The 27,032-nt window shown below is 44.5% G+C and overlaps 1 protein-coding gene across 9 annotated transcripts in view; it reads left to right on the plus strand.

The window, feature by feature from the left end:
• The first annotated feature begins 4,581 nt into the window (after positions 1–4,581).
• XPO6 (exportin 6) overlaps positions 4,582–27,032 on the plus strand; it is a 61,815-nt gene continuing 39,364 nt past the window's right edge. For 8 of the 9 annotated variants that reach the window (XM_067306002.1, XM_067306004.1, XM_067306005.1 and 5 more), the window contains exons 1-3: positions 4,582–4,650; positions 22,271–22,361; positions 24,074–24,186. In XM_067306002.1, coding sequence (XP_067162103.1) covers positions 4,648–4,650; positions 22,271–22,361; positions 24,074–24,186 — 207 coding nt within the window. In that variant the 5' untranslated portion in view covers positions 4,582–4,647. Of the gene's footprint in view, positions 4,651–17,439; positions 17,458–22,270; positions 22,362–24,073; positions 24,187–27,032 lie in introns of those variants that run through there. The other variant, XM_067306003.1, reaches the window with a different exon arrangement.

Genomic DNA, 27,032 nt, shown 5'->3' on the forward strand with positions numbered 1-27,032 from the left:
ATTTCCCGGCCTTCCCTGCAAACGTGTGCAAAGCGACGGACCCACAAGGCCAGGCTGAGGCTGGTCTTGCCGGTGCCCCTCCACACGCCCTGTTATTTGGGGGGCTCCTGCCGCCTCTCGGCCCCAGCCATGCAGGCTCCTTTTGGTGCAGCCTGGAAGCGGCTGCATTTCTGTTGGAATTTGGAAGTGATTCCCGGGTATAAAATCTGCAAATGGCCTCAGGGACTTTCCGGGGGAAGAAGCTCTCTGGCTTCCCCGCATCACTGCTACCGTTTGGAGGCTAATGTGTTCCCGGGGGAGTCTCATGCCGGAGCTCCGCCACGACTTTCCGGTGCATGCCGCTCCAGCAGGAGCAGGGCTAACCAGCCTCCCCTTCCCCTGCCTCTCTCCCACTATTTCCCAGTGAGGGAAATACCCAGCGAGGGCTCTCCGCCTGCTCCCTACTTGCCAGGGCTGCGGGCATGGGCATCTGTTTGCGGCGCCTTGGACCTGCTGTATTTTGTAGAGCTTGCTACGCTTGCTTATTGCCGCGTCACTTATGAGACACACGGAGGGGTTGGGGTTTGCCATAAAAAAGGTAACGTTCCCTTGCATTTCAAAGTTGCTTTATTGTACTCGTACAATACGGCTTAACCCTTCTCTTCCAATCACTTTATGTTAAGTAGAAGTGCGGTAAGATCCTCATTTATACATTACACCCAGAATGAGTTACAGCTCAATTTGCGGTAGGAACAATAAAATGAGATGGAAACATATACCCCGCCGGATTTGAAGTGAAGTATAGACAGCTGCTTGATTGGAATTAGACTTAGACTCGCCCTGGAGGCAAAATCCAAACTGCAAATTTTGAACAAAGCAATTAAATGTAGTGAAAATTTGAATGCATGATTGAACAGGCTGGAATCAAGGTTGGAGCTGTGTGGGATACTTTGATAAAATGGTTCCAAATCAAGTTTCAGGGCATTTTCGTGCAGGTTTATAATAAAGATAATTAAGGGACAAACCATGCAGTAAGGAATGATTTCACAAATTCTGTTCCCTTGGTCTCTTAAAGTAGCTGTTCAGGTCCATGGTATTTCCCCTTCCTCTGCTTTTTAAGACATAAAGCTACAAAAAAAAGCAAAGCTTGGTGTTTTCTTCAATCTCTGAGTACTCACACTTGGGGCTGATTAGGGTGTGGTCTGAATCCTATTTCCTCTCTCTTTAAGCAGCAGAAAATCAGGGGAATGAAGTTAGCAGCCACAGGTTAAAGCATAAGAGCTGCAGTTAGTCAGTGTTCAGGGTAACAGTATCTATTTTGTTTAACAAATGCACTTTCCAGTAATGGGCAGAACCTCAAAAATAGGATGAAGAAGGTAAGGGGGTCTGGTCACACCAGTGTTCCTGGGGCATGCTCCTCCTTATTGCCCCATTGGTGACACTGGTGAGAGCTGTGGTCTTCACATCCAGTCTTCTCCAAGATCAACAACTCAAATTCCCAGGTGAGGCAGTGGGAGACCTTTTATTTCTACAGCAGTGCGAGGCACAAGGATGCTTTTCTGCCACTGGGGCAGATGTTTCTAAACCAGGGCCAAAGGCTTGAGAAGCTTGGAGTGTGCCCTCAGCCCCAAGTCCTGTCCAGAAAAGTATTACCTCCCCCTTGCATTTCCCACAGGAAATATGTGTGGGGATCATCATTACAAAGTCAAGGGCTACTGTAGGATTAGGATTCAGGAAAGCAAGTTCTGTTTATTCAGACCTTTTATGATCACAGGCTGCCTCCAGGACAGAGGAGCAGAGGAGAAAAGCACCCTGGTAAGATCCAGCCTTTCAGCACTTTGATGGAAGGTTAAACCTGGCAGCTCTCATCTCCGGGGCCGCCTGTCCTCCAACAAAAGCAGGCAACGACCATGTCAGGAATAAAAAGCAGAGCAGCTCCAGCCTCCCCAGGCTTTCTTCCAGCATCAGAACAGGCAGAGCAGGTATGCGCTCATTTTTCTCTCCTTTCCAGGTCACGCTTCGTGCCCAGCTGGTTTCTCTCTTGCCTCTTGGTCCTCACCAGCTTGTTTTGTGCCTTCAGTCCACCAAATCCCTCCTGTTCTATGCAAGGAAGCTGGATTTGGTTCTGTCTTGTAGAGCTAAAAACACAGCCCCTGATAAATCCAGTGCTGAAGGAAGTGGGTTTCCACGGCCTCAAAGGTAAGGTGTGACAGGAGCTGCGAGGGCAGCCGATTTCTATCGGCGGTTTTCTGTGGTCTGAAGCGTGCACCCCAAAGCACATGTCAACAAACAACTTGTTAGAATAACAAACTGTGATAATCTTATTATCCTTTTAATGGTCACCATGGTAACCTGCCCTCTGAAAATGCAGCTGTGATATCTTGGTGTAATGATCACTGAAATAAGTGGCAGCTTGAGGCAGTTCCAGCCTCTGTTAAAAACACGTGCAAGCACGGCACGTAGCTTGGCTCAGCGTTGCGATTTGGAGATGTTTAAGAGGTTTTGGAGGCTGCGCTCTGCCTCGCGGTGCATATGGTAATTCATCAGCGTGTACCAGCAAACAGACTTATCTTACAAGCAGCTAGACAGTGTCGTCTTGGCTGCAATCTGCAAGCCTCCTGTCGATGAGTTCTCATCTTGGTGAATAAACACCCTTGTTAGGGCCCTTCCTGATACCGCTCAAAATCTTGATCTGAAAAGTGCTGGGGCACCTAAATCGGGTCACCTTAGGGCTCAGGACTACGGCTCCTTCATGTGCATGGGATTCATCTGTGTTCACTGAACGCAGATACAGTTCAGAGCCACGCAGTTTAAAGACAGTCTGCCTGGCCCAGGAACAACAGTTCCACAAACAGGGAATGAATCCTGGAAACGTGATCCAGGTGAGCAAGACAGCAGCCTGGGGGGCTCAGCGCTCGGCAACAAAGCAGCCAGGATTAGAAGCATCAAAGCGGGAGAAAATCTACAGCGGGAAAAACTTGGAGTGTTCAGTCATAATCTTCTTGGTAAGCCTTATAGTTAAGTTGCACTGCCATAGAGGATTTATTTTTCTCTCTCTCCTGTTTTGTTTAATCCTGTAACGTAACTGTGAGCATCTGCAATATCCTCGTGTGTATATAGCTCCCCTTTAGAGCCTATTAAGCCTCTGGTTTCAATGATCTCTTGTAACAGCAAATGCGACAGGGGAATTTGCAAACTGTAAGAAGTATTTTTGACCTGTATTAACTTCACTGGCTTCAGGCTCTAGTTGGTCCCAGCTTCTTCCTTTTGGAAGGCAGCAGTTGGAGCTTTTATTTCCCTTTTTAAACCCATCCACTGTTCTGGTTCTCTCCATTACATCTTCTCTCCAGCGCACTTAAGCCATGAGAAAACTGAGGATCACAAAGAGCCCTAGGAATGAATTAAAATTGTGGGATTGGAGTAGGTGTGTAAGAAGAGGTTTCTAAACTACATTAAGTGCTCTTTATTGTTGCTGATCAGGACCTACAAGGTGGGTTGTTTTCCCTCCCAGGTGGGTGGGTGTGTCTTTCCTTGTTTTCTTTTTAAAAACAAAAAACAAAAAAAACTTGTTATGTGGGTCATGAGCACAAAGCCCCAGATAAGATGTCCTCAGTGCCCTCGTGCATCTACAACTCCCTTGAGAGGTCTCAAGCGGAAGGTAAATAGCAGGAAGACGCAGCGGCACGGGTGGCGGAGAGGCTCCCCCAGAGCTCCCTGGGCACGGGGTGCTGCTCCCTTTGCCCGAAGCAGCCCGGAAAGGGTGTGGAGGGGAGCGGCCAAGGGCGCTGTCGTTAAACACGCTCGTGTCACCCAGCGCTGTGCCCGAGTGCAAACCGTGGCAGGGACCCTCGCGATGCTGAGGGCGGGGAAAGGAAATTCAGCACGGGCCCGGGGCCGAGGGTCGCGGCCTAGGCCCCGCCGCTGCTAGGCAACGCGCGCCCGACCCACGTGCACAGCGCCTGGCAAGGGGGCGTCGCAGGCCCACCCCGGCGTGGGCGCGGCCAGTCGGAGCACCGCCCCTGGGCGGATTCGCCCCCTCCCCGACACACGCGAGCGAGGGGTGGGCCTAGTCCCTCCCGTGCCGTAACTTCCTGCCGGGCGGGAAGCGCCCCTTCCCGCGCATGCGCAGCCGCGCCAGGGCGGGCCGAGGCGCACCTCCGGGCGAGCACCTTCCTCCCGGCCCCCCGCCCTCGCTGCGCCCTTCTCCTCCATGGCGGCGCGCGGCACGTCGCGCCCTGCTGCGCGTGCGCCCCGCGCCGCCGCCTTCGCTCCGATTGGCCGAGGAGCGGCGTCGGGGAGCGGCGGCCTCTTCCGGCGGGAGGGCGGGGCGGTTAGGGGCGGGGCAGAGCCGCCCTCCCGGTGCGAGGCGGGATGCGCCTGGCGTAGCCGCCGGCCGCGCCGAGAGCCGCCGCGCCGCCCGCCCGGCGAGCGCCCCCCGCACCCACCGCCCTCGGCCCGCCCGCCCGCCCCGGGGCTCCCCGTCCCCGCCGGCCAGCGCAGGCCCGGCCCGGGGGCTGGGCGCCGGGCCGCTCCGCTCCGCGCGGGGCCCGGGGGCTGCGGCCGGCGGGGGCTGGCCGGCGCATGGGCGGGGAGGGCCCGCCGCCGGCCGTGACATGAGCGCAGCGCGGCGCTCTGCCTAGAGCCGCTCCGCGGGAGCCGCCCGCAGCCATGGTGAGTGCGAGCGGGGCCGCCGCCGGGGGGGCGGCGCGGCCGGGCTGTGGCGGGGCCTGCGGCCTGCCCCGGGCCCGGCGGCCTCGGGGCCTGCGCCCGGCGGCGGCGGCGGCGGCCCCGGGGCCGCGGGCAGGGCCGGGGCTGCCTTTGCCCCAGCGTCACAGCGGCAAAAAGGCCGGGAAGGCAGGAGCTCTCGCTGGGCGCGTTCGTGCGAGTGGGTGTGCGAAATCGTGGGTTCCCTCTAATGACAGCCATAAATTTGCACTGTTCTTTTTCAGTCTAGCCTTGGAGACGCTGCGCGAGTGGCCTGGATTGTTTTTGGTACAGAGCGTTACTTAATACTTCTGCCGATACTAGTCTTCCGTCATCTTTGACCAGTGGTAACCTTATTTGTTTGCAGTACAGTCGAGATTTACAAGCATACTTTGATTTGCACAATCTGCATTCTTGGTGACGAGCAAGAAAAGGCATCCTTGATCTGTTGGGTGCGTTCACAGTCAGGCTTGTAGGGCTGGTAGATAGAAATCTGTCTCCTGAGCGTTGCAATGCCACTTGATATCACAATACTGAGTGCCCGCAGTGGTATGCTACGTAACAAATATCATCTTTAGTTCTTTCCTCACCCTTCCTGGAGGGGAACTACACATGGACTCTTTAGTGCAAGGTTTATTGAGTTGGCAATGGGAATCTAAAGCAGCATACTTGCAGCTGATCGTTAAGTAGAGGGGTATGTTCAGCAGCATTGGATTTGCTCATGGAAAACTGTCGCCTATCATAGCGGTGGTATCTGGCCGTCGAGAGTGCCACTGGGTGAAGGCAGTAGTTGTTAGTCTAGTTTTCACTTGCTTTCCATCTTAAACTGTCTTAGACAATGAGGGATCAGGCCTTGCAATCCTCCTCTTCAGGAAACTGGGATCCTGACTTGTAGTCACGAACTTTTTCACTAAGGAGACAAAAATTGATGTCAGTGCATCACTTGATGTGTTTCTGATACTCCTGCACTATCACTAGTTTACTGAAACCTTACTGTTTGTAGCCCATCTAACTTGAGTTTCATTAGTCTCTTTGAGATGCTCTGGTAGTTCATACCGTATCTGCTGGGATGGGATACAGCATCCCTGAAAAATGTGAATAGCAGACTGTTACTCCCAAATGTAGTTCTGCACGCATTGCTTGATCAGTTGGAGGGACATATCTGCTTACGCCAAATGGACTGCTGACCTGCCTGCCAAATGTTGTAGGTTTTTCTAAATTTAGCTTCAGCAAAAGCTAGGGGGAAAAGAAAATCTTATTAGTACCCCAGTTCAAGAAGTTGAATAAATATTATGGTTGAATTCTAAAAATTTGATAGACCTGTTATATGTAGCGAACTGTAATTACGCATGTAGAAAGAAGTGATCAACTCTTGTGCTTTGAAGCATATACTAACCATTGCAAGTGTCAAAAGGAATTATTAATTCTTCCCTTGCCTGCAAATAGACATGCACATTGGCCTGATGAATTACAGCTTTTTTTCTTTTGAACATCAAATTTTTGGTTCACCTGAAAGCCAAGTACGGGATATGAATGCTGAGCAACAGTCATTGGGCTGTACTGCAGAACTTATTGCTGGAATGCTTCACAGGACTAATGTGCAAGACTTTCCTTATGTTTTCATTTTCTTGAATTTTACAAATAGGCATCTTCCACTAGTGCACCCTCCTTCCAAGAAACAGTTGGAAGAGTCGAGGTGAGATCCTATGAGGCATAGTGGGAGCAATAAAATCTAATTAAACTTCACTGTCAAAACATGGACTTGAGGAAGACGATTTCATTAGCTGAAGTTGAAGTGGGTTGAAACTGAAGGGTGTAAACAGTAGAAGAATAGATGAGTTAGAGCTTTCTTCCTGAACTGGGGAGGAATGATGAGGACACCACATTGTAAAGCCAGTAAAAGAGCACCTATCAAAGGCAGCGGGGTAAATCGCAGTGATATGCAATGTTCTCAAAAATCCCATCACAATGTCGTAAATGGGTGCAAATTTAGTGTGCTTCGATTCCGCAAACGATCTTATGCCACCATTGAAAAGCTGTTGAGTGTCATAGGAAACTTGAATCCATAAGCAATCATTCTCTTGCTTTTTGAGGTGTTAACAATTCTTCAACAGTTCTACTAAATGGAGCTTTGTGGTCATAAGATTGCATGTGGCTGTTCTTGTGAGCTTGTGACATGTCAAACTACTAGTGCGAATTGTGCATCTGGTAAACAACTTTTATACAGCATCCAGCTTGAGGGTTTTTATGGAGCGGTGTGCATCAATGTTGGTGATGTCTTGATATCTCTGCGGGGAAAAAAGGTGGGTAGAGTATGGTCTTTGCAAATGGATTTCTTTGGAGACAAGTTAACCTTTAAATACAGAATAACTAGCTCTGTCTTACATATTCAGATGGCACTCTTAAAACTTTTCTTTAATAGACCAAGAAGTATAATTAAAACTAGTCAAGTTTTAGGATCCGTTTGGTGATTTTTAGCAAAAAGCTTCAAAATACATGTTGTTCATAGGATTAGTCCTTGAATGCTTTCTTTTTTTGCATCCAAGCTACACATTTGTGTTTTGTCACTGGTTCTTTCACCTTTGTTCTGCTTCCATTAGAAAAGGTGGTTCATCTCTGGACTAGTCAGAGATCAGTTACAGAAAACATCATGGTCTCTGCATTGCAGAGCTAATGCATTCTTCTGTTATCTGGGATTTATAACCCACCAGCTATGAAAAGAACAGCTTGGGAAAAGAGGTTTCTTCCAGGAAGTGCTATTTTCTTAGGTATCTGTCCTTAAGGACATCATGCAAAGTCAACCCTCCCATTGGAGGACTGGAAACAGACTTCTCACACATATTGGCTTTACCTGCAAAACAAGGCACTCTTTCATGGTAACGTTGGGTCTCGTAAGCATGTAGCAAAGTGGAAAGCATACAACAGAAGTAGCAGCAAGAGCATCCAAAAAAGTCTCTTTCCCTGTTCTGCATGAAGCAAATGTATTTGTAAAAATGGAAGTAGGCAGTGGGTGTGTGTAACTTGAGTCTTTTCCTAAGTTTTCCACAGCAGCATCCTAGCTTTTATGTTATAGCTCCCATAATTACCTTACAAATTATTTTTGTAACAGTAAAGTACTGTCATTTTCTTATGCATAAAAGCTTCCTATGAAGAACTGACAGTGGTTTAAGCCTTCCATTTGCTAAGGAGTAACGTATGTCCGGATTGCAGAATATTTAGCCAGCTAGGGGTTATTCTGGTATTCTTGATTACTGGGGGGCTTGCTAAATTATCAAAAAGTTCATGTTTGTAATGTATGGCGGCATAGCGGAGCTGCTGGCCCTGAAGCTGGATCAGGTCCATGGGGTGACTGAACCAGTCCCTCGTTTGTGGCACTGCTTCCAAGGCCCGCTGTAGAGGTGGCAGGAAACTCTTTGCTTTTGCAGCCACCTGCATCTTGGCTGTCCCACCTCACCAGGGCCAGGTACGCTGCGTGGTTTGGCTGCTGCTGCCTGGGTGTGGAGCAGCTGAGCTATGGGGACGTTTTGCTGTTTTCCTCTCCATCTCTTGTTGCGATCGAGGTCCCTGTCGCAGCGCGCTCTGCCCTTGCCATGGCAGGCAGGAAGTGCTAGCGCATGACGGGATTGCCTCTGCTTTAGGGGAGGTTTGCAAAGACGGAGTCAGAGCTGGAGCGTATCGTCCCCTCCCTCCGGCAACTCTGTGCATGCTCCGAAGTTGCCGCCTAATGTGCAACGTGAAAACTAGACTATTGTGGTGTCGTAGTCCCAGGTTCTGTCAGCTTCCTGTGTATCCCTTAAAATGCATAGTTTAAAAATAAAAGTAAACCTTTTCAAAAACCCTCTGACTCACTCTGCTGAGTAGAGGAGAGAACAGGAACTTCCAAGGTCTAGCCTCAGTGCTATCATCTGGCTTCCCTTTTTGGCCTTTCAGTCCCATAACCTTTTGTGCCACCAAGGAGTATTATCCCCATTTTATTAAATCATAAAATGAAAGCTAAGGCTTAGAGCCTGTTTCATATATTTATTAGTTTTGCAGTAAAGCTTCTTCATAACTACAGAATACAGCTTTATGTGATACATGGCCAAGTGACCAGTTTTCTCTGTTGTAACACCGGCCTCTGACGCTATAGTCTGCCTGAGGTGGTTGTGTATAAATAATAAACCTGTAGGTCAATTTTGGCAAAGTTAGAGAAAAGGGGAATCACAACTGAGCCTGTAGTCGAAAACTAATGTTGTGTGTGGCTTTTGAGGATATTTCTCCCATAATGAAAGCTGTTTCTCTGAAGAATATAGCTAACTTAGTAGAATGGCTGTACGTAATACCTTTCAGTATCTGTAAAAATTTTATCATATATGGCATATTTCAAAGACCTGAGTAACTAAATGTAGGCTGCACTGTCTCCAGTCAGGCTAAAAGGTGTTAAGGCAAAATTGTTGAACTCTGATTTGCCTCAAGATCCACTAAACTATCTTGAAAAACCTCCTCCCACGAGATACTGATGGATGAGTGTTGGTTGTTGAGATTATTTTAGCAGAAAAGTATTAACACCTGGCATGTATAATTAAGTTCATGCAGGAACTCAGCAGTACGAAGAGATTGCTCAGTACTTAAAAGCTTTTATGAATTTATATTCCATTTGATTATTTTAATGCATATTGTTAGGTGTTGCCATTTGTCTTCTTAATGGCTTCAACATGATCTCAAGGACAGGGAGCTGCTATTAATTTTTTAATGGATTTAGGTGTCTGCAAAATAAAAGATGTAGCTTTTACGTGTATAGACTGTTATCTGACTGGTAGAATAAGGTGTCTTAAAATCCTTCCAAATCATTATCCTTTATCAGTCAGCAGATACTCTCTTCTAGTATCTGCATCTAGTATCTGTATACTCTCTTCTAGTATCTGTATTTGTATTTGGGTCCCTGCTGCCTTGGCCTCCTGTGTATCCCAGGTTTTCTACTTTCACAACAGTTTTCTACTTTTTGAGAGGAAATTAAGTTCTTTACCGGGCTCATCTGGCCAAAATAAAGTGCTTAGAATGCCAGTTATAACAGTGTGTGCCAGTTCTGTTGTAAAGGTTTGGTCACTCCAATGCAAGTGTAAACATTAGCAGTTTGGTACAGGAAAAAGTAGTTTTTTTTTTCTTCAATGTGCAAGTGATATTGTTCAAGAAGTTACTCATTCATCCACGTAGCTTGTTTCTCTCTGCAAACATGTGGTCAGAAATGGAGTAGCTCCTCTGGTGAGAGGTTCAGTGCTCTGGAAGATTGGGAATGGTGTGGATTTTCCACACTGAGTCCGGGCACAAGAGCATGTGAGTTTTATGAAGGGGGATTCTGCTGTGAGGCAACTCTTTTCCAGCCTTTTTCCTCATTTTTGATTCCTATTTATAAGCAGGCTAGAAAGTTTTCACTCTAGCTGAAGTGTTTCAGACACTGTTTCTTTTTTTAGCAACATCTGAAATTCTTTTCCTTTTTTTTCTCCTAATCTTCATTGATCACCCTCCCATAGGGATCCTATCCAGAATTACGTTTCTTTTACAATTTTCCAGCACTTTGCATTCATGCTCCAAATTATCTTTTTATTTGCTTTAGCGTCTCCAAACTTGTGGCTGGGTCTTCAAGTCTGTGTCTATTTTTAGTGGCTTGATTTAATATTTTATTAAAGCTTTAATTGCAAGATGAATTTCATCTCAAGGGGGATTTTTATATTTCCTTTTTGTCCTCTTTTTGAGAAAGGCACATACTTGTCTGTTTTGTATACTGGCTTGTCAGGAAGCCAAAGTCAGCGTTGAATACATGGGACACTGCCTTCTAGAAGAAAGACTTTTTTTTTTCCCCCGTAATGGAAGATAACTTTGAAAATTTTACGTTGTGCATGGTTTATTCTCTCTAAGGGGTAAAAACAGTGAATCCTCCTGCCCTGCAATACTGATAGTCCTTTTCTTTCAGGTTGAGGGCAGTTTATTCCACTGAAGTTTGTCCAAAAGGCTGCTTGCGTGTCTGGACTGGTAGCTGGTAAACAGCGTGTTTAAAATAAAGGTCTGCAGGGGTGACCCTAAAGAGAGCTACCCTGTCGTCGCCAAATTTGTCCCCCCCTCCCCATCACTCAGTCCCTTTGCTTGCGGGAAGGAAGACTCGATTTTCTACAGCTTCTCAAGTTTCTTTTTGCAAGCGTGAGAAAAGGAAAGAGGAGGGAGATGCAATCTGTAGCCAGCGACCTCTGAAGTGCAAGAGGTGGTGGATGCTCGGAACGAGGGTTTCCCTGCTCCAGGCCGTGCCCGAGGCTGGGGTGCACACGCCTCCCTCTGCTCCCTCTGGGAAGCTGGGACACCAGGAGCGCTGGGACAGCAGGAGCGGTAGCTCCCGTCTTGCTCTGGGGGAAAAGCGACGGGAGAAAATGCTGCTTTACAGCAGCTCACCACAGAGTTTTGGCTGCTGCTTCTAGTTTCCTGCTGGCGGGGTGCGATGGAGGGGTCAGGTCACGCTGGCCCGGGCTGAGCCGCGTGCTGGCCCCGTGGACGCAACGTGGGACGGGTGGCCCTGCCCTGGGGCTGCATGCGGCTGGTCCCCTGCAGCTGCACGGAGGTGCAAGGACACCGGCTGGCTGCTGTTGTGAAACACCCCCGAGCGCAGAAGCATTGCAGATACCAACATTTTGTTGTTCTTTAAGTGAACGAGATGTTTTTCCTGAATGTGCAGTTTTTGGGAACACTTAAAACACTCCAGAGTTATTCCCATGATAAGCGTTATCCGCATCAGCTTCATTATACACTCTTAAATGCCCAGCTCGGGTTTTAATGCTCTTGCCAGGAGTTAAACTTAAAATACTGCAGTTTTTCTTTCTCGCTTTGACAGAGAGGTGGGTGTGTAACAAAATACGCTCTTTTCAAATACTGCAATCATACCTCCTTGGCATTCAGGTCTGGCCAGCGTGGTGCGTTGGGCAGGGTATAATCTTTGCCCCAAGAATACTGTAGCCTAAACCTCGCGTTGATGCTGTTCTGCATAACCTGGCACTGGGACAGCGTATCCCCAAGGTAACAGGCTTAACTCCTAGCAGGAGTGGATGTCAACGAGCTACCTGGAAAATATGCAGCTGGGATTTCTTTGGTGCAGTTAAAATTTCAATGGGGATTGCCTTTTTGTAGATTGAACGGCATCGAAAGAGAAGTGCCTTTTTAAAAATATGCTGAGTACTTGTTTTCTTCTTACATTCACTTTCTTTGCTGGTTGTAGTAGTAATTGTTAATATTCAGGCATGCGTGTGTTTTAAAGGCTCCTTAAGTCAGGATTGCAACCAGATGCAAATCAAAGTGCTTGTTTGTGTATTGCTGAGTTGTCTGTCAGTTCAAATAAATAAGGGTTTATATTTACAGTCTTGCAGGCAGTGAAGTGTTTGAGAAATATGTTTTTGAAAATCTGTTAATGCAGCTTGGACAGTTTAGTGCTGATATGCAAGCATGCCAGGATTACAGCTTTTACCACATACATTTCTTACTCTTTTTCCACCTTCTTCTCTGGTCAGGGGACCTACCATGCTGGAACGCCTCATGAGAAAAAAGTTTTTGAGCATTTTTAAGTTTCAAATGTCCATCCATAAGAGCAAGAAGAATAGTGTTCTTTGTAATAAAAATCAGTTAAAACTTTTTTTTCTTTTTTAGCCAAACTTTAACTAAAAGGGCTATAATTTCGTAATGTTCCTTTTGTAAGTTCTTCTTGCATGCTGCTGCCCTGCACTGTTCGTATATCATTCCAGACCATGTGAGCAAGAAGATTCAAGCCTTTTTCTCAGTACTTTATAGTGGTTTATATTCCACGTTGCTCCCTTCCCCCCCCCTTACATATTTGTAAGCAAAATATGATGACCTTGGAAACTTTTTCCAGCCTGCCTTTTTAACCTAGAATTGCAATGGACGTGTTCTCTCAAAATGAATGATAAGCTGTATGCATTCATTCGGGCCAGCTGTATGATCTTGCTTGTGCAAGCCTAGATTTGCTTGTGCAGATAAAAAAGATACGTAGATAAAAATCACTTGATTTTTTACGACGTGACTATTGTCTCAAACATCGGAGTGGCCCTTCCTATGCTCACGGCGCCTTACAAGAAAAAGGACGGGACCGTCCGCCTGGATATTGCAGGTTGCTTTGAGGTGTGGCACGTTTTGGGGAAGCGGATGAAAGGAGGATGTGAGGTGACGGGACGGACTGTGACGCTAAGATTGCAAAAGCGTTCCGTGTAGAAACGTGGGTTTCTAGACTTCGCTGGAAGGTTTTAAGTTACTTGGGTGCTCTGGGAGAGAGCCAGAGTCATCCTGTGGTCTTTCAGCATCTGTAAGTTGGCAAGTGCACAGCTGAGCACTCGTGGCAGATTTTTAACCTTATGCGTTGTCCGTTCATCTGAAAAGCACACGGTGACTTTATGTCTTGTTTTGTTTTTCTGATTGATAAAGTTTCATTCTGGGTGTTGTCAGTGATGGCTTAACAGTTGGTGGACAGCCACAATCGCTGTCTGAACCAGATGTCCACTGAGGAAAATCAATCTATAGTCGGATTGCTGGATTCAAGTCGTAATCCAGTCCAAAAAGCGAATCAAAAATCAATTCTCGTACTATGGCAATATACAGATGATACATGATACAGATACATGATACACAACATAGATCCTAGTAGCCTGCTTTGGCCACCTCTGCATGTCACGCCTGTATATACTGTTCTTGTGGCTACTGCTTGTTTGGGGAAATAACATGTTGCTGAGTCTTTTCCAGCAGCTAGGCCACAGTAAATCAATCGGCAAGTCACCAGCACATGACGAGCCAGCGCTCCAAGGCTGCGTGGCCTGTACATCACGACTCGTCCAGGGCTGCTCCAGCGCTCTTGCTCGGCCCGAGTGTTTTAAAAAAAAAAAAAAAAAAAACCAACAAAAAAGCTTGCTTTGCTTATGCCAGCTTGCTATAATTATTTTATTAACCTCATCTGGCGGGTTTCTGAAAGATTTTGTAGATCGTGAATGTTAATGCTTTATGGTTGCTGCGTTTCCACAGAATGAGTACAGTATCTTTTTTAAACAACTAAGCAAGTGTGAAATGGTTGGTGGCGGAGGACACGCTTCCTCCAAGGTGTCGGGGTTGATTGTATCGATTGCGTTATCAGTTTAGGTAGTATCTGGCCCAGACACTTGAGCCTGTTTTTTAAAATTCAGCCTTAAAACCTGAAGCCTGGTTAGCTGAACCTGCCTGTACAAGAAGATTTAAGAAATACGATGCATTAGGTATTCCAAAAGCTGCTTTGTTGCTTGTACAGCGGACAATGTTTGCGGGTAAGATAACCTGATTTCTTCAATAGGATAAAGAGATCATCACTGTTGACTCTCTATAGCATATTCTATGCAGCAGTGTTCAGCCTATGGTCATTTTTAGGCCTTAGCTGATGTTTAAATAAAATATCTTGCTTCCTGAAGTGCAATCTGGGATTTCTAAAATGACGAGTTATTGCAGGCAGAGGGCCCTTCAGCATCTCTTGCGCTGGTCATCTGCTTCATCACAGCAAGGGGGCTGGATGAGTGTAGTTGATTTGCTGTCTGTCTTTCCTCCTTCATTTATTTCTTTGAGATAGAGCAGTAGTTCATGACTTCTATGGTAGATTTTTTGTAGCTTAAATTGTGGTATAATAGAAAGGAGTCTGCAAAATGGGTGTCTAACTAGTGAATTGCTGAAGTTGTGGTCACTGAAACGAGTGAAATGGATGACCAGAGAGTATTCTGCAGCCAGAAAATCTCTCCTGAAATGGCCCCGGGAGCCTTAACTGTTCTCACAGCACAGAATGAAGCTTAGTCTAGTTTCAGTTCATTAAACCACAAAAACATGTCTGAAATGCGACGAGGAAATTGAGAGTAAAGCCTGAGTACACTTGGTACCAGCAGCGATATACTGCAGGGGAGCACGTGTGTCGCAGGGTCTGTGCCCTGTTTCCTATTTGAAGATTTCTGCTTCGGCCTCGTACTTGCATTGTGCTGCTAAGGAGATAAGTCTGAAATGCCAGGCTGTGGTTGTAAACCAGTGACTTTACTTCTAACATTTAACCATTTCTCAACTAAAAATTTAATAAGTAGTGCTGCCTTTGACCGCCTCTAGATAGTGTGTTCGCATCCTTTCTAGGGGATGCGTTGGGTGTTTTTTATAACTTTACTTTTTTTCAGCACTTCATAATTCTGCTTTTGTTGCTAAAATAATATTGGGCTTCAGTTCTTTTGTGAACTTGACTGCATCTAGTGAACCAGAACTGCTCTGGGGAGTCGCTGAAGTAGCGATAATCTCTGGGCTTTGCCGACGATCCCAAAAGGAAGGCTTTTGTGATCCACACAAGCAGGCTTGAAGCGACCCACGTCTTTCTGTGAGTGTAATTACTAATTTAGGTGTTCACTGTCATGTCACCTTAGGGCTTGGGCAGGGAGGGTCTCTGAAAGACATCCTACTAATTCTTAAAGTAAATAATTTTTATGGTACATTAGTACACATGCATGCATGTTAGGTATGTGTATAATTAAATTAGTCTCAATTGAATGTCCTTGAAAATGATCTACAGCACTGTAAAACAATTGTAAAATCCAATATGGAAGAAAATACAGCTGTTAAACTACACACACAAAACCCCCAGCTATTATACTTTATACTATTAAGTAACTGCACAAAATTGGAAGCAGAAGTTTCCAAGGTAGAAAAGGATGAGACAGTGTAATTTAGTAGAGGCAGCCAAAGCAGGATGAGTTATTTTGTATTAGCAATTGCATTATTATTAATATTATTATTATTATTCCCTATCCACTGGCTTGCTGGTAGCACTATAGAAATTTCCTGCTGGGAACACTTACAACCAGTGGGTAGTAGTTTTGCATTTTGTGTTCTCCCGCAGTCCCTTTTTGCCTGGAATAGCTGCCCTTGTCATGAGCACAGGCTGGAAGATGCAGCTGCTGCTTTGCTTTAGCAGGGCTGGGTAGGACGCGATAAGATCCAAACCTTGATAAGCAGGAGGAGGCTGCGTTGTGAAGGGCTGTGTGTGTCTTGCACTGGTGAAGGCAGGAGACATGGGGGTGGGAAGGAGAGCTAGAAGCAGGCTCAAAAAATTAGGAGGCCGGGAGGGCACTGTGCTGGTTGGAGATCTACATTTTGCGCTAATTTGTACTAATTACAGCGTAGGGAGGCTTTACGAGCTGGTAGGTGTTAGCTAAGATGTCTTCAGGGTGAAAAGCGTTTGCTGACATCTTTCAACAGTGCAGATGTTGAAGGGAGGATGGAACAAGAGTGGGTGTCTGAATTCAAAATGTGACGGGGGTACAGAAGGGTGGTGAGTAACAGCTCCTTACCAGAAAGAGTCCCTCCTGCTTAAAGAAAGAGGAGAGACACTGCGGTGGGGTTTAGATCTGCGGAGAGGGCTTCTGCGTGCTCAGCAGTGCGAGCGTTGTGCTGCCTGCCGCTAAATGGGTTCTCTAACGTGCAGCTTGCGTGGTGTAAACCCATTTTTCAATGGCAGAAGAAACTGTTGCAGTGCTGCCTGCAGGATGGTTAAAGTCACCGTTGTGACATTGCAGCTGCAGTTAGTATCTTATTTAAAAAAAAAAAAAGCTTTGTAGAGGGCTTACCTTCATTTGTCTGAGTTATATCTATCTCCAAACATCTTTTTAAAAATAAAGTCAGCAACAGACATAATCTGCCCCCCCTTACAGTTATCATCAGCATGAGATGCCGTATTTAGAGCATCATTTGTATGATCAATACTCTGCTGAGCTGCTAATAGCAAACTTTAAAAGGTTAACAGCTTGTGTTTTTATGGAAAGCCATTAGAGAAAAGCTTTCCTCCAAAAGAAAGACTCACTTTCTTTTTAAAAGCATTTATTTATGAAAGTGAAACCGGACTGTATCTCTCCTTCCCAGCGAAACTGTTGTTTTGGAATTGTCTGAAACTTATGACAATCCTAGTTTATAGGTTTGACCTTTAGAGGATGTAAGATGAAGGAAGAAGATGGCAAATAAACTCTTGAGAGAGCTCTTCTGAAGAAAATTTAAATAGCTTTATAAAGCACTTTCATATTTTCCAGAATGGTCAGATACTTTTTAATGGGGAGCTGGGTATCATCTTTGGTCTTATCACTAATTTTAGTTTGCATGTGTTTTCTATTAAAGCAAACCTACAGTGTCTAGATTACAATCCAAGAAAACAACCCTATGTCAAGTTAATGCAGCCCCAAGTATTTATTTATAATCTATATGCTATCATGTTTATTCTTTACAGTAAACATATTATACTGTTTTTACTCAGTTTTTCTCCAGAACTGGGTGAGTAACTCAGCCCAGCTGAATGTTTTAGTCATAAGGCTACAAACTAAAATTGTTACAGGGTTCTGTTTTTGGTAGCATGGTACGAAGATTTTGCTCCTTCAGAGCCTTATAAGATAGAGTGAACTGGAGTTTAAACATCCTAAGATGCCATAACTTTTCAAATATCTCTCTCTATATTTTTCTTAATCAACAGAAGTCAGGTAATGGTTCTCATATCTTAAAATATAATTGAATGATAGCCATGGAATCAGCTGATATTCAGGTTTTGTAGATCCCCTTTTTGCTGCTCTGATGGATGGAGAATGTTTCTGAATGTGCAATTACTTGGTAGCAAATTCTAATTATTTCTCTCAAACAGGTAGCTGTAATCTCAGCTGTGAATCTGTCGCTTTCCTAGCCGCATCAGAGGGGCATTGAAGCTTTGGAGTTCATAAATGAATGGTATGAGTAGGCATCTACACACCTCTTGCTTGATGGCCATTATAAAAGCACCTTTAATAAGGTTCATGAGACAAAAATGGGGATGGTGAGGAAGTAGAGGGATGTAGAGGCTGAGATGTGTGCTGTCTCCCACCCTTACCTGCGCAGAGTCATGCACAGTTCCAAGAAGAGCTGACGTGTGGCATAGCTGGCATCTGCCCGGCCCTTTGGGGGGTGGTTGTGGGGGGGACTCAACTCATCAGCTTACCCAGCTCCAAACTGTTCTTTTGTTTCTGTCATCTGGGTCCATTTTAGGGTAATTCAGCTTCGGGAGAGGTCCAAAGAGTTCTTGAGCTGGCGCAGAGGGAGGCAATGGGAAGGCAGCTGGGGCTGTGAGACCTTCCTCTTTAGGTGGCAGCGAAGGTGTGAGTTGCCTTATGAATTTCCCCCCCATAGTTATTTGCAGAGTATAGCAGGAGCTGTTACCTGCACATCTTTGGGGAGGATCAGCTGCGACGTGTCTCTCCAAGCTGCTATCTTGAAAATAGTCCCTAGGGTCGGAGAATGGGTGTCCTAACGGAATACAGTAATCTGCAGCTATCAGTGCCTTTGCTTTTAAATGCACTTGCTTTCTCTCAAGCATTCGCTAACTTCTTCAGCTAACCAAGTTGTGACCGATTGCAACATCTTTGGCTGGAGGTTTTGCTGAATCTGGCAGCTAAAATCCTGTGTGTGGCAGTCCTAAGTTATTAGCTCAATCGTAGCATCTGGGAAACTTGAAGCAGCGGAGCTAGTGTAGGTAGTGACGTGGCAAACTTCACCTGGATAGTTTTCAGTGAATTGTGAAGTTTTTCGGGGTAAAAAGCTCACTTTACCTGCTCTGCAGACAGGTTTCATAGAAACATAAATTTTTTTTTCCTCAAATGGTTGTGGAAGAGAGTAAATGTCATTCCTTGAAGGCTTTCTCTGGCCCTAAATACACTGTGGGAGGAGAAGGTTGGGTGAATTTTATGACTTGTGAAAATGAGTGGGAAGTATTTCTATCTTAATAGATTAACATTTCACAATGCCTTATGAAGGTGAGGCAAACGGCCAGGCTTTACCCAGAAAATCTGTAGTAAATTTGGCTAATGATGGTCCAGGCTTCATGACTTTCTGTGAAAATATATCTACAATGAAATTTGCTTGTGGCCCAAATGGCTACATTTCACACCAGACAGAGAAACAAAGTTTCACTAGTCAGGCAGTGCCCAGATTTCCTGCTAGTGGTACAAGGGTGGTTGCTAGCTTTCAATATTGCTAATTGAAAATAAATGGCAGGTTTTTTCAAAGGGGGTGGTGGAGAGCAGCACTTGCTTTTCTTCAGTGTGATCACGCTATAGAGCTATGGAGTAACTCCTGCTGGGCTGAACACTGTCGGTTCTGACTTGCCGTGGGGTTCGATCTTCTCCTAAATGTGAAGCCTTGCACAGGACTGAGGGGTCCTTTGAGGCAGTCGTTTATGTATCCGTGTTGCTGCTTAGTATCAGACTTCTTTGGCATTACTTGCTCAGGCCCAGGTGATATTTTCCTGTTCCTTCATCCCTTTCTTCAACATGGGCTCCCAGAAGAAAGAAAACTGCATATTAAAGTGAATAATAATACCGAGGTGTAGCTGGAAATATTAAAGACAGATACAGCTGCAGGTCTTGCAGTACTACTTCTGTTGTGGTCTCTCTATAGATAATCCACTTTCTGGAGTGACTAGATGTGTGCGGTAAGCTTCCTCTGCAGCTGTCCAGCAGCATGGGTCCTCCTTATCATGACAACCTAGTTATCAGTCTATTTAAAAGGTGGGCAATTACAGCATGCTCCAGAAATGGTTAACTTGAGGAGTACCCAAAGGCATTAGCAAATGCAGAGTGTTCCTGTCTCCCTTTTAAGTGGAGCCAAGAGCTAGAACTGGGTGCGCTTGGCACGGCTATCAGGGAGCACCCTGGGGAGAGCCCGGGAGGCGCTCCTGTTTGCAGAGCCGCTTGTGGGCTGGGTTCTGATTGCTCCAGACAGCTCGTGCTACTCCACCTTCCCTTGGCAGTGCCTCTGGAACAGCAGGGAGAAGTCAAATAGGAGAATAAAGCAATCTCTGAGGTCACGCTGTTTCCTTCTGCCCCAAATCAGTCCTGGAATCTAGCCAGCTTCAGAGCATATAGACCTTTTTCCATAAAATCCTGTTTGGAGATGCCTGTTAAAGGTGACTTCTTCCCCAACCCTTCCCTGTCTCTGGCCAAAAGGGAAAGTTAGAGGTAGTACAGCTCCGAACTTTGACAAAATAATACAGAGCAAGCATTTGTCTAGAAGAATAGTACACCCCTTTCCTACATGGTGACTAGGTGTGTGACAGATGCACCACATGACAACTCCATCCACAGCTAAAACATGCCTCTGGCAACGAAACCATAATGCTAGCTTTGTGCTGTTCCCTTTTTTCCTTTGACACTTTGAATACTGTGATGGTGATATTTTATATTAAAGATTTTTTTAAGTTCCTTCCTAAGAATAGGCTCTTAAGTAATGTCATCTCTAAAACCTCAGTGCCCGGACACTTTAAAGTCCGTGGAGGATATGTCAGATGTTCAATATTTCTGAAAACTCTGCAACATACTTCGAAAAGTAGGCTCAGAAATCTTGCACTTAAAAAAGAACTGACTGTTGTACATGAAAATTCTTGACTTCCGTCGACTACTCTTCCTAAAGAAGTGTTGAATTAACTATGCTAAAACAATCAAGTTGTAGCGTTCCTGGGTGAAGAGGTAACAGGACTTTGCGAACTGAGGCAGCCTGGGTTGGTGGAGAAGCAGGACAGGAGGAACAGTGCTTCTGGTACAAGGAATGCGGCTTCATCGCGTTGATGTGACCAGTTTGGCAGCTGTTCTTGGGAGGTTTGGCGTCTGAAACTGCTGGTGGGACCCGCTCTGCTGCTGAGTGGCAAAGAACTGAATTGCAGGGATTTACTAAAACATGGGATTTGTACGTCTGCTTCTAATTGGGAACAAGTAGGCTAGGAAGGAATTCGCGATGATGTGCACATCCAAGAAAGAAATGTGCAGAAATGGTAATGTGACTGTAGCCTAATATCATTCAAGGACTCCACTTAATTAAAATCTTTAAGGTGAGACTCTCATCCACAGTGTTGCTGTTATCTAGGAAATGGTGACTGACAGAAGGAAGAAACTGTTTAGTCGTTGGAAGGGTCAAGCTGAAGGTGAAGCTTACAGTGCAAGAGACCGTTTTCAAAGCAGCACGTATAAATGGATTAAAGAAGTGATAATGGATGTTTGATCTTGCTTAAGAGGACAAGGCTTTGATTTGATTGGAGCTTATTTTAAGCCTATTTCCCACTAACAGAATGTTTTTTGCTAAAATGTTCCCTTGATTTTTAGAGCACATCTTGTTTAAAAAAAAAAAAAGAAAGAAAAGAGGGAGAGGAAAGGTAAGATGAAATGCGGTGCTGTTTTGCTAAGTAATTGAAAATGCACGGTGTCCTACAGAGCATCCATTGTCAGCTGTTAAGAGAACAGAGCTGAATTAATTTTCTCATGCTGTTGTGTTGAATTCTTGGTTCTCCTGGGGTGCTAGTCTAATGTCAGGCTATTTGAGGAGATACTCTCATGCTACTTGGCTCTGGTGCTTGAGGAAACTCAGTGCTGTATGTGGAAATAGAAACCAGTGGTAGAGGTGCGTGCTGTTTCTGCAAGTTGTCTCACTTGCTAATCTCTCCACAACTAGTCTCTTCCAAGAACACTGCCTGTCATGGTTTTTGTTTCTGTTTTTATTTTTTGTTTGAGGAAGACATTTCAGTTCTCTTTAATGGGTTGCTTTGCTTCCGTGCAAAAGAAGATTTGATCTTGGGACTTGATGCATTTATTATTGATAGCATGAGCTGAAAACATTAGAGGAATGACTGGTAGCGTAATCTCTTCCATAACAATACTGTTTTCTAGAGTTAGACCTAAGGAAAGAGCAGAGCAGATGGAGTGGCTAAGCCAAGTGTTGAGCTACTGCTAGAATAAAATCATCCCAACTCCAGAGAGATACCAAAATTAAAGGATTGGTCTACTTCTTGCAAGCAGCATTTAGCAGTCCCAAAACTGTAGCAACCTTGCAACTGCTGTACGCTAGTCCTGTTTTTTAGGACTTCAATACACTGAGTTATAACTGATTAATTCCAGTAAAAGAGCTAATTTCAGGGGGAAAAGTGTTCTTCCCAAGTTGAACAACAGAATACTCGTATCACTTTCCAGAAGTCTGGATGTTCGCTAATCTTTCAGGCTGCTTCTTCCAGAGCACCATCAGTGGTGGTGTGGCTGGGGCTCCACTCTCGGGCTGATAGTAGGTGTCAGAGTCCTACTATCCAGGCTCGCTTGCCCCATGCTGTGTCTTGTTACCACTAAATGTCTGAAAGCATGTTCACCTGACCTTACTGTTTTTGAGAATTTTCTCACTGGGGTGAGCTAATTTGTAATTGCTAAATGCCACCAAAGAAAAGAAAGAAACTGCTCTGAAGTGTTGCCATTAATTAATGCAGTTGAACAAATGGACTCATCACGTTCAAAGCTTTCACTTTCAGTGAGCAAATCTTGTTGCTACTTGACTCCATTCTGCAGTTTAAATTCCAGATTATACTTTGCCCTATACCCGGACTTCACTATTTTGTTGGCTTTTGCTTGAACATACAGCATGAATGATATTGACCTCCAAGTGCTTTGTTTTATGGAGAAATCACCTACGCTTTAAATTGAATGCAAGTCAGAGCACAAGTTAGGTTTAACTTTTTTCCTTTAAATGTTGTTTCCAGGCATCTGAAGAGGCCTCACTACGGGCTTTGGAGAGTCTAATGACAGAGTTTTTCCACAATTGCACAACAAATGAACGGAAACGTGAAATAGGTGAGTTCATACCGTTTTTAATGAATGGTCCCATTCGCTTTCTGCTGCTTGCATACATCAACAGATGTAAGTTGGTGGTCTTGTTAAACAGAAGTAGGGGATGAAAGTGCTCTACCTGATACAGAAATGGCATCTTAGCCTCTCTTGCATATGACCTTGAAGAATGGGAGAATTCCTCAAGAACACTTGTTGTATGGTCTGGGTTTTGGAGATTCTAGGAAAAGTCCTATTGAAAATGTATCGGTGGTTGTCTGCTCTTGTGGGCATGGAAAAGTACCTTCTTTCTGCAGAGTAATAACTTGGCTATCGTATGAGACGGATGTTAGTTTTTCTCTGCCATATGTTGCTGGGTTGCATGTCTTGGAAAAACTTTGCTTTTTGCCTAGAGATGGAGCGTGGACTTCAGATTCTTCCTGTATTAAGAAGGGAAAGCAGAAGAACGTCCTAGTTAGTGTGCAGTTACAAATGGAAATAAATAGTGAGGCTGTGTTTTGGTTGGCCTTATTAATTGTGTTCTTCTGAAAACTGGCAGAGAACTCTTGCCGGTGCTCTAGATTAGCTTCCTGCATCTGTGGTTAATGGGCATAAATAGGCAAATAATCTGGCTATTTGCTTTTCCTCTCAAACGTCTGCCTTTGTACCAGAACTACAATCAGCATGAAAGGTGTCTTCTAGAAAGCTGGAAGAGTAAAGAATAAGCAACTAACCAACGATTTTTTTCCCCCATTGTGGAGATCACCTGTATTGCTGGAATGAATCTAAATCAGGCCTGCCTTTTCAGTTAGGATGAATTAGGTGTATAACAAATACCATTACCATGTTCCCAACACCACGACGCATGAGTCAGAAAGGAGGTCAGACTCGTCTGTACTACTGGCTTCGGGGATTCACAGAGTAGTTTTTCCAAGTTTCCTAATTCTTGCAGAAGCTTCTGGGATGTAGGCTGTATTCCTTCAGGACTTACTACTTAGCTATTTGTTAAAGCACAGTCTCATCTTATAATTGCTTTGCCCCCCATAAAAAGTTTCTCACTCAAAACTCAAAATGTCAGAGCTGTGGAAAAGGGAAAACCCTTCAATATTCCCTGTTCTCTCAGGCAGGTTGCAGGAAAAAGCAAACTTGCATTCAGTTGGCCTGTAAAACACAGCCCGTGCAGCTTTTCTTTTTCGCACGTTTTGTGCATAGTCACTTGTCATAAGATGACCAAATCCCATATCTGCTTTCTGAATCTTCAGAGAAATCTGTTATGCTGACCTACAATAAAATTAGTTGCTCTTGGAGCAATCGTGTTAAAACAAGATTGTTTAGTGCTGTATGTGATATGAAGTCCTCCCAGTCTTTCACAGTGACCTGGTGTCCTACCATTTGGCTTTTATAGGTAAAATGGTAATGTTGCATGTTGTACAAGTTGTCTGATATTTCCTGTCATAATTTAATATTTTGTATGTAACTTGTATTTTAATATTAAGCTATTAGTCTAGTGTAGTACCAATGTCAAAACTGTATTTTCTAAAGTGACATGCCCGTTTTGTTTTCGCTAAAGCCCATTGTTAGGCTGTTTTTAATACCTTTGAGCATGATTATTTCAGGTTGTTTGAGTCGCCTTCTGAAAATGGGGTTTCTTCCATGCTCAGTGTGCTATGTATGTGATATCTTTGATCTGTTTACAGCTTACACGTTTTAATATATTTTTTAATACTTTATTTTTTCAGAGGAGCTTTTAAATAACTTTGCCCAGCAGATAGGAGCCTGGAGATTCTGCCTCTATTTCCTGTCAAGTACAAGGAACGACTACGTAATGATGTACAGTTTGACTGTGTTTGAGGTAAGGTGTTTACTGTTGCCTGCTTAGTGCTTTTTCTGTGTCTGATGCAATTTTTCATTGGCAATCGATTGTATTCAAAAATGTTTGTCTAAAATGGCAATCCTAATAAGTACAGTGATAAAGCTTGCTTTTATTGCTCTCTCCTAAAGGGATTATTTAATGGCTGGTTTAGGGTAGCAGAATATGAATCTTTGCACACAAATTGAAGAATTACTTTCCTGGCATCTCTTAAGTACAAATTATGTCCAATTTCAGAGGCTGCTCGAGTTTTCTGTGCAATGCTTTTAAGAGTGTTATTGCCTTCATGATTTTTTAGGATCAGGAACGAATGCATGGTTATCTGCTCCTAGCTACTGCAAGCTGTAATGCTAAGAGGAAAGGCAAAGTTGCTGTTATTTTCTGACATTTAGTAGTTGCGGTTGATGCTCTCTTGAACTATATCCAGCAAGTTTATATGCTAGTTGTTGAGGGAAGGCTGCTCTTAGACCACATCCCACTTCTTACTTATTTATAAAAGAGAACAAAGTTATGGTTAGAAGCCTGAATATTGACTCTTTTTTTTGTATAGCTATTTGAAGAAACAAAAGTACAGTGTTCTGTGAACAGTTTCATTTGCTGAACTGATTTCTCAGCGAGCAGCGCGGAGTCTTACCCTAACAAAGTGTAGCGGGTCTGTTCTGGGACATGGTCAGTGTCATGCCTTACCTTGGCCCGTTTATAGCCTTTTCATTGGGCTCTCGACTGGGCTGGCAGTCTGAGCCTTGCTCCAAATTCAATGTTTTCATACCTGTTGCTGTGGGCCACTTTTTAGATAGTGCAAGCAATTCTGTACTTAATATAAGTTGTGTTGTTTTCAAAAATGTTGTGCCCAGGTTGTTGTTGTCTTACTTCTTGAATTAAAAGGCTCGCTTTATGTATCTGGGGTTGCATAGGGAGGGAGTCTGAAATAATCTGCAAACTGAATCTGGATTGCCCTTAACCATCAGGCCACCCTCTCTCTCAAAAGGGGTAAGTGTGACAAAAATGGTACAGGAGTTTGTTCCATTCTCTGCTGAAGGATGTCGCACAGTAGCGGCCTGCAGCATTTGGAGCATTTTTCAAGAGGAGGAAAACACATTTTGATGACTGAGCCTCTGCCTCTCTGGAAGGAGAGGAAAAAAAAAAAAAGCACTGAAAAAATAATTGTGCCCAGAACCAAGCAGAACAAAGAAATCACTGTCCACGTGTAAACTGAGGGAAATGAGTCCACGGCTTAGCCGAGAGATTAGAATCTCTCAACTGAGAACCTGGAATTTCTGAAGTTAACTATTGTAGTACTGCCTGATCAGATATGTTAGGATTGAATTTATCAGCGAAAGTATCTGTGTGAACACAAGGATGATCCTCACAACTTCCCGAGAACATTCTATCTTCTAGAATGTCTAAAAAGCAACAGCAGATCTATAATAAAAATCCTCACGTCTCCCTGCCCAGATGAACAATTTTTCCATCTTGCTTTTGGAAAAAGATACTTTTTTTTTCCTCCTCCCAAAGTATTTGATAGGTTCAGAAAGCTGTGACTTTGAAGTCAAATGAGTAGGACAAAATTCTGTGGGCATTAAACATGAATATTAATGCTAAAGCATCCCTTCATTTTTATTTGAGCTTTTGAAATTCTTGTTCTGGACTTGCAGTGAGGAGCTTTTGCTTGTTTTTGCTGATTTAAACAAACAAAGCTGTAGGTTTTAAGCAATACTTCTAGACAGTATCTTCTCTGCCCCCAAAACAAAAAGCAACCTCTTTGGGGCACTTCATTTATTAATATCAGTGAAACCTCTATACTGTGAATTGGAGTTGTTTGTACCATAATTACAGCCTAGCATTTTCTGCAACAAAGCCCTTCGCTGCACGGGATTTCTTGGTTTCAAATTCTCCAAACTATGTGCATGCAAATGGGTACAGACATTGCCTCAGTAGCAGGCCTCCTGAATAAGTTATCCTGAGAGGCTCGGCTACTAATACTCCAGAGGCCCTAAATGGGATTGTAGCGTTGCAGGAAAGTAGTTTTGCAACTTTGCCTTCTTATGGATTTTGTCCATTTTAAAGTGGGCTAAAAGCTTTCTGTTAAAGTGGTATCCTGTCCCTGCAAAGTTCTTGAATCGTGAGGTGGCCTCCCAGCTTAGACCTTCAGGAGACCTTTGCTGCATCAGGTTCTCCCAAAGCAGAACTTGCTTCCCCTTGATATCTGCCTCGTACGGGGTTATACTTTTTCCCTTTCAAAGGGTCCAGCATTAAAAGATGGTGGAAAGGCTTCATTTTATATGTATGTAAATTAGTTCTGTGTGACCTGGAACTGGTTAAATTGATGCATGCCGGTTGATCAAAATGCTGGTCTATTCAAAGCTGTACTGGTAATAGTTCCTGGGACGAGGAAGCACATCTCTCGTGAAACTGCCTAGTGTTGGAGGCGCTCTGCAAATCTGTCGTTGTTCCTTTTTTTGTTGTTGTTGGAGCTTGTACCTGTACACTGTGTGGCTTACGAGAGATGAGTGCTGTGAGTTTTGCTCAGCAGCTTGAGATGTCACTGCCCCAGTTTTCTGAGTACCCTGTTAGGTAGCAGCAAAGCTTATTCCAAGTTACAGTTAATGGTGCGGGGCTTGTGCCTTCTATTCAGCTGCTCTTGGTCTGCCTAGCTTTTATTAGCTTAAACAACCCGTAAAGGTGAGTTCATGCAAAGGTGTCAGGAACCATACCAAACTGCTGAGCAGTCGTAACATCTTACATTTCACCTCTTTGCCCAGTGAGGCTGTGTCAGAGCTCTAACACAGTGTCTGTTTGAAGTGTTCTACAAAAAGAGAAGAATTTTC

This window comes from Apteryx mantelli, chromosome 16 (genome assembly GCF_036417845.1).
Source record: "Apteryx mantelli isolate bAptMan1 chromosome 16, bAptMan1.hap1, whole genome shotgun sequence".
Classification (NCBI taxonomy): Eukaryota; Metazoa; Chordata; class Aves; order Apterygiformes; family Apterygidae; genus Apteryx; species Apteryx mantelli.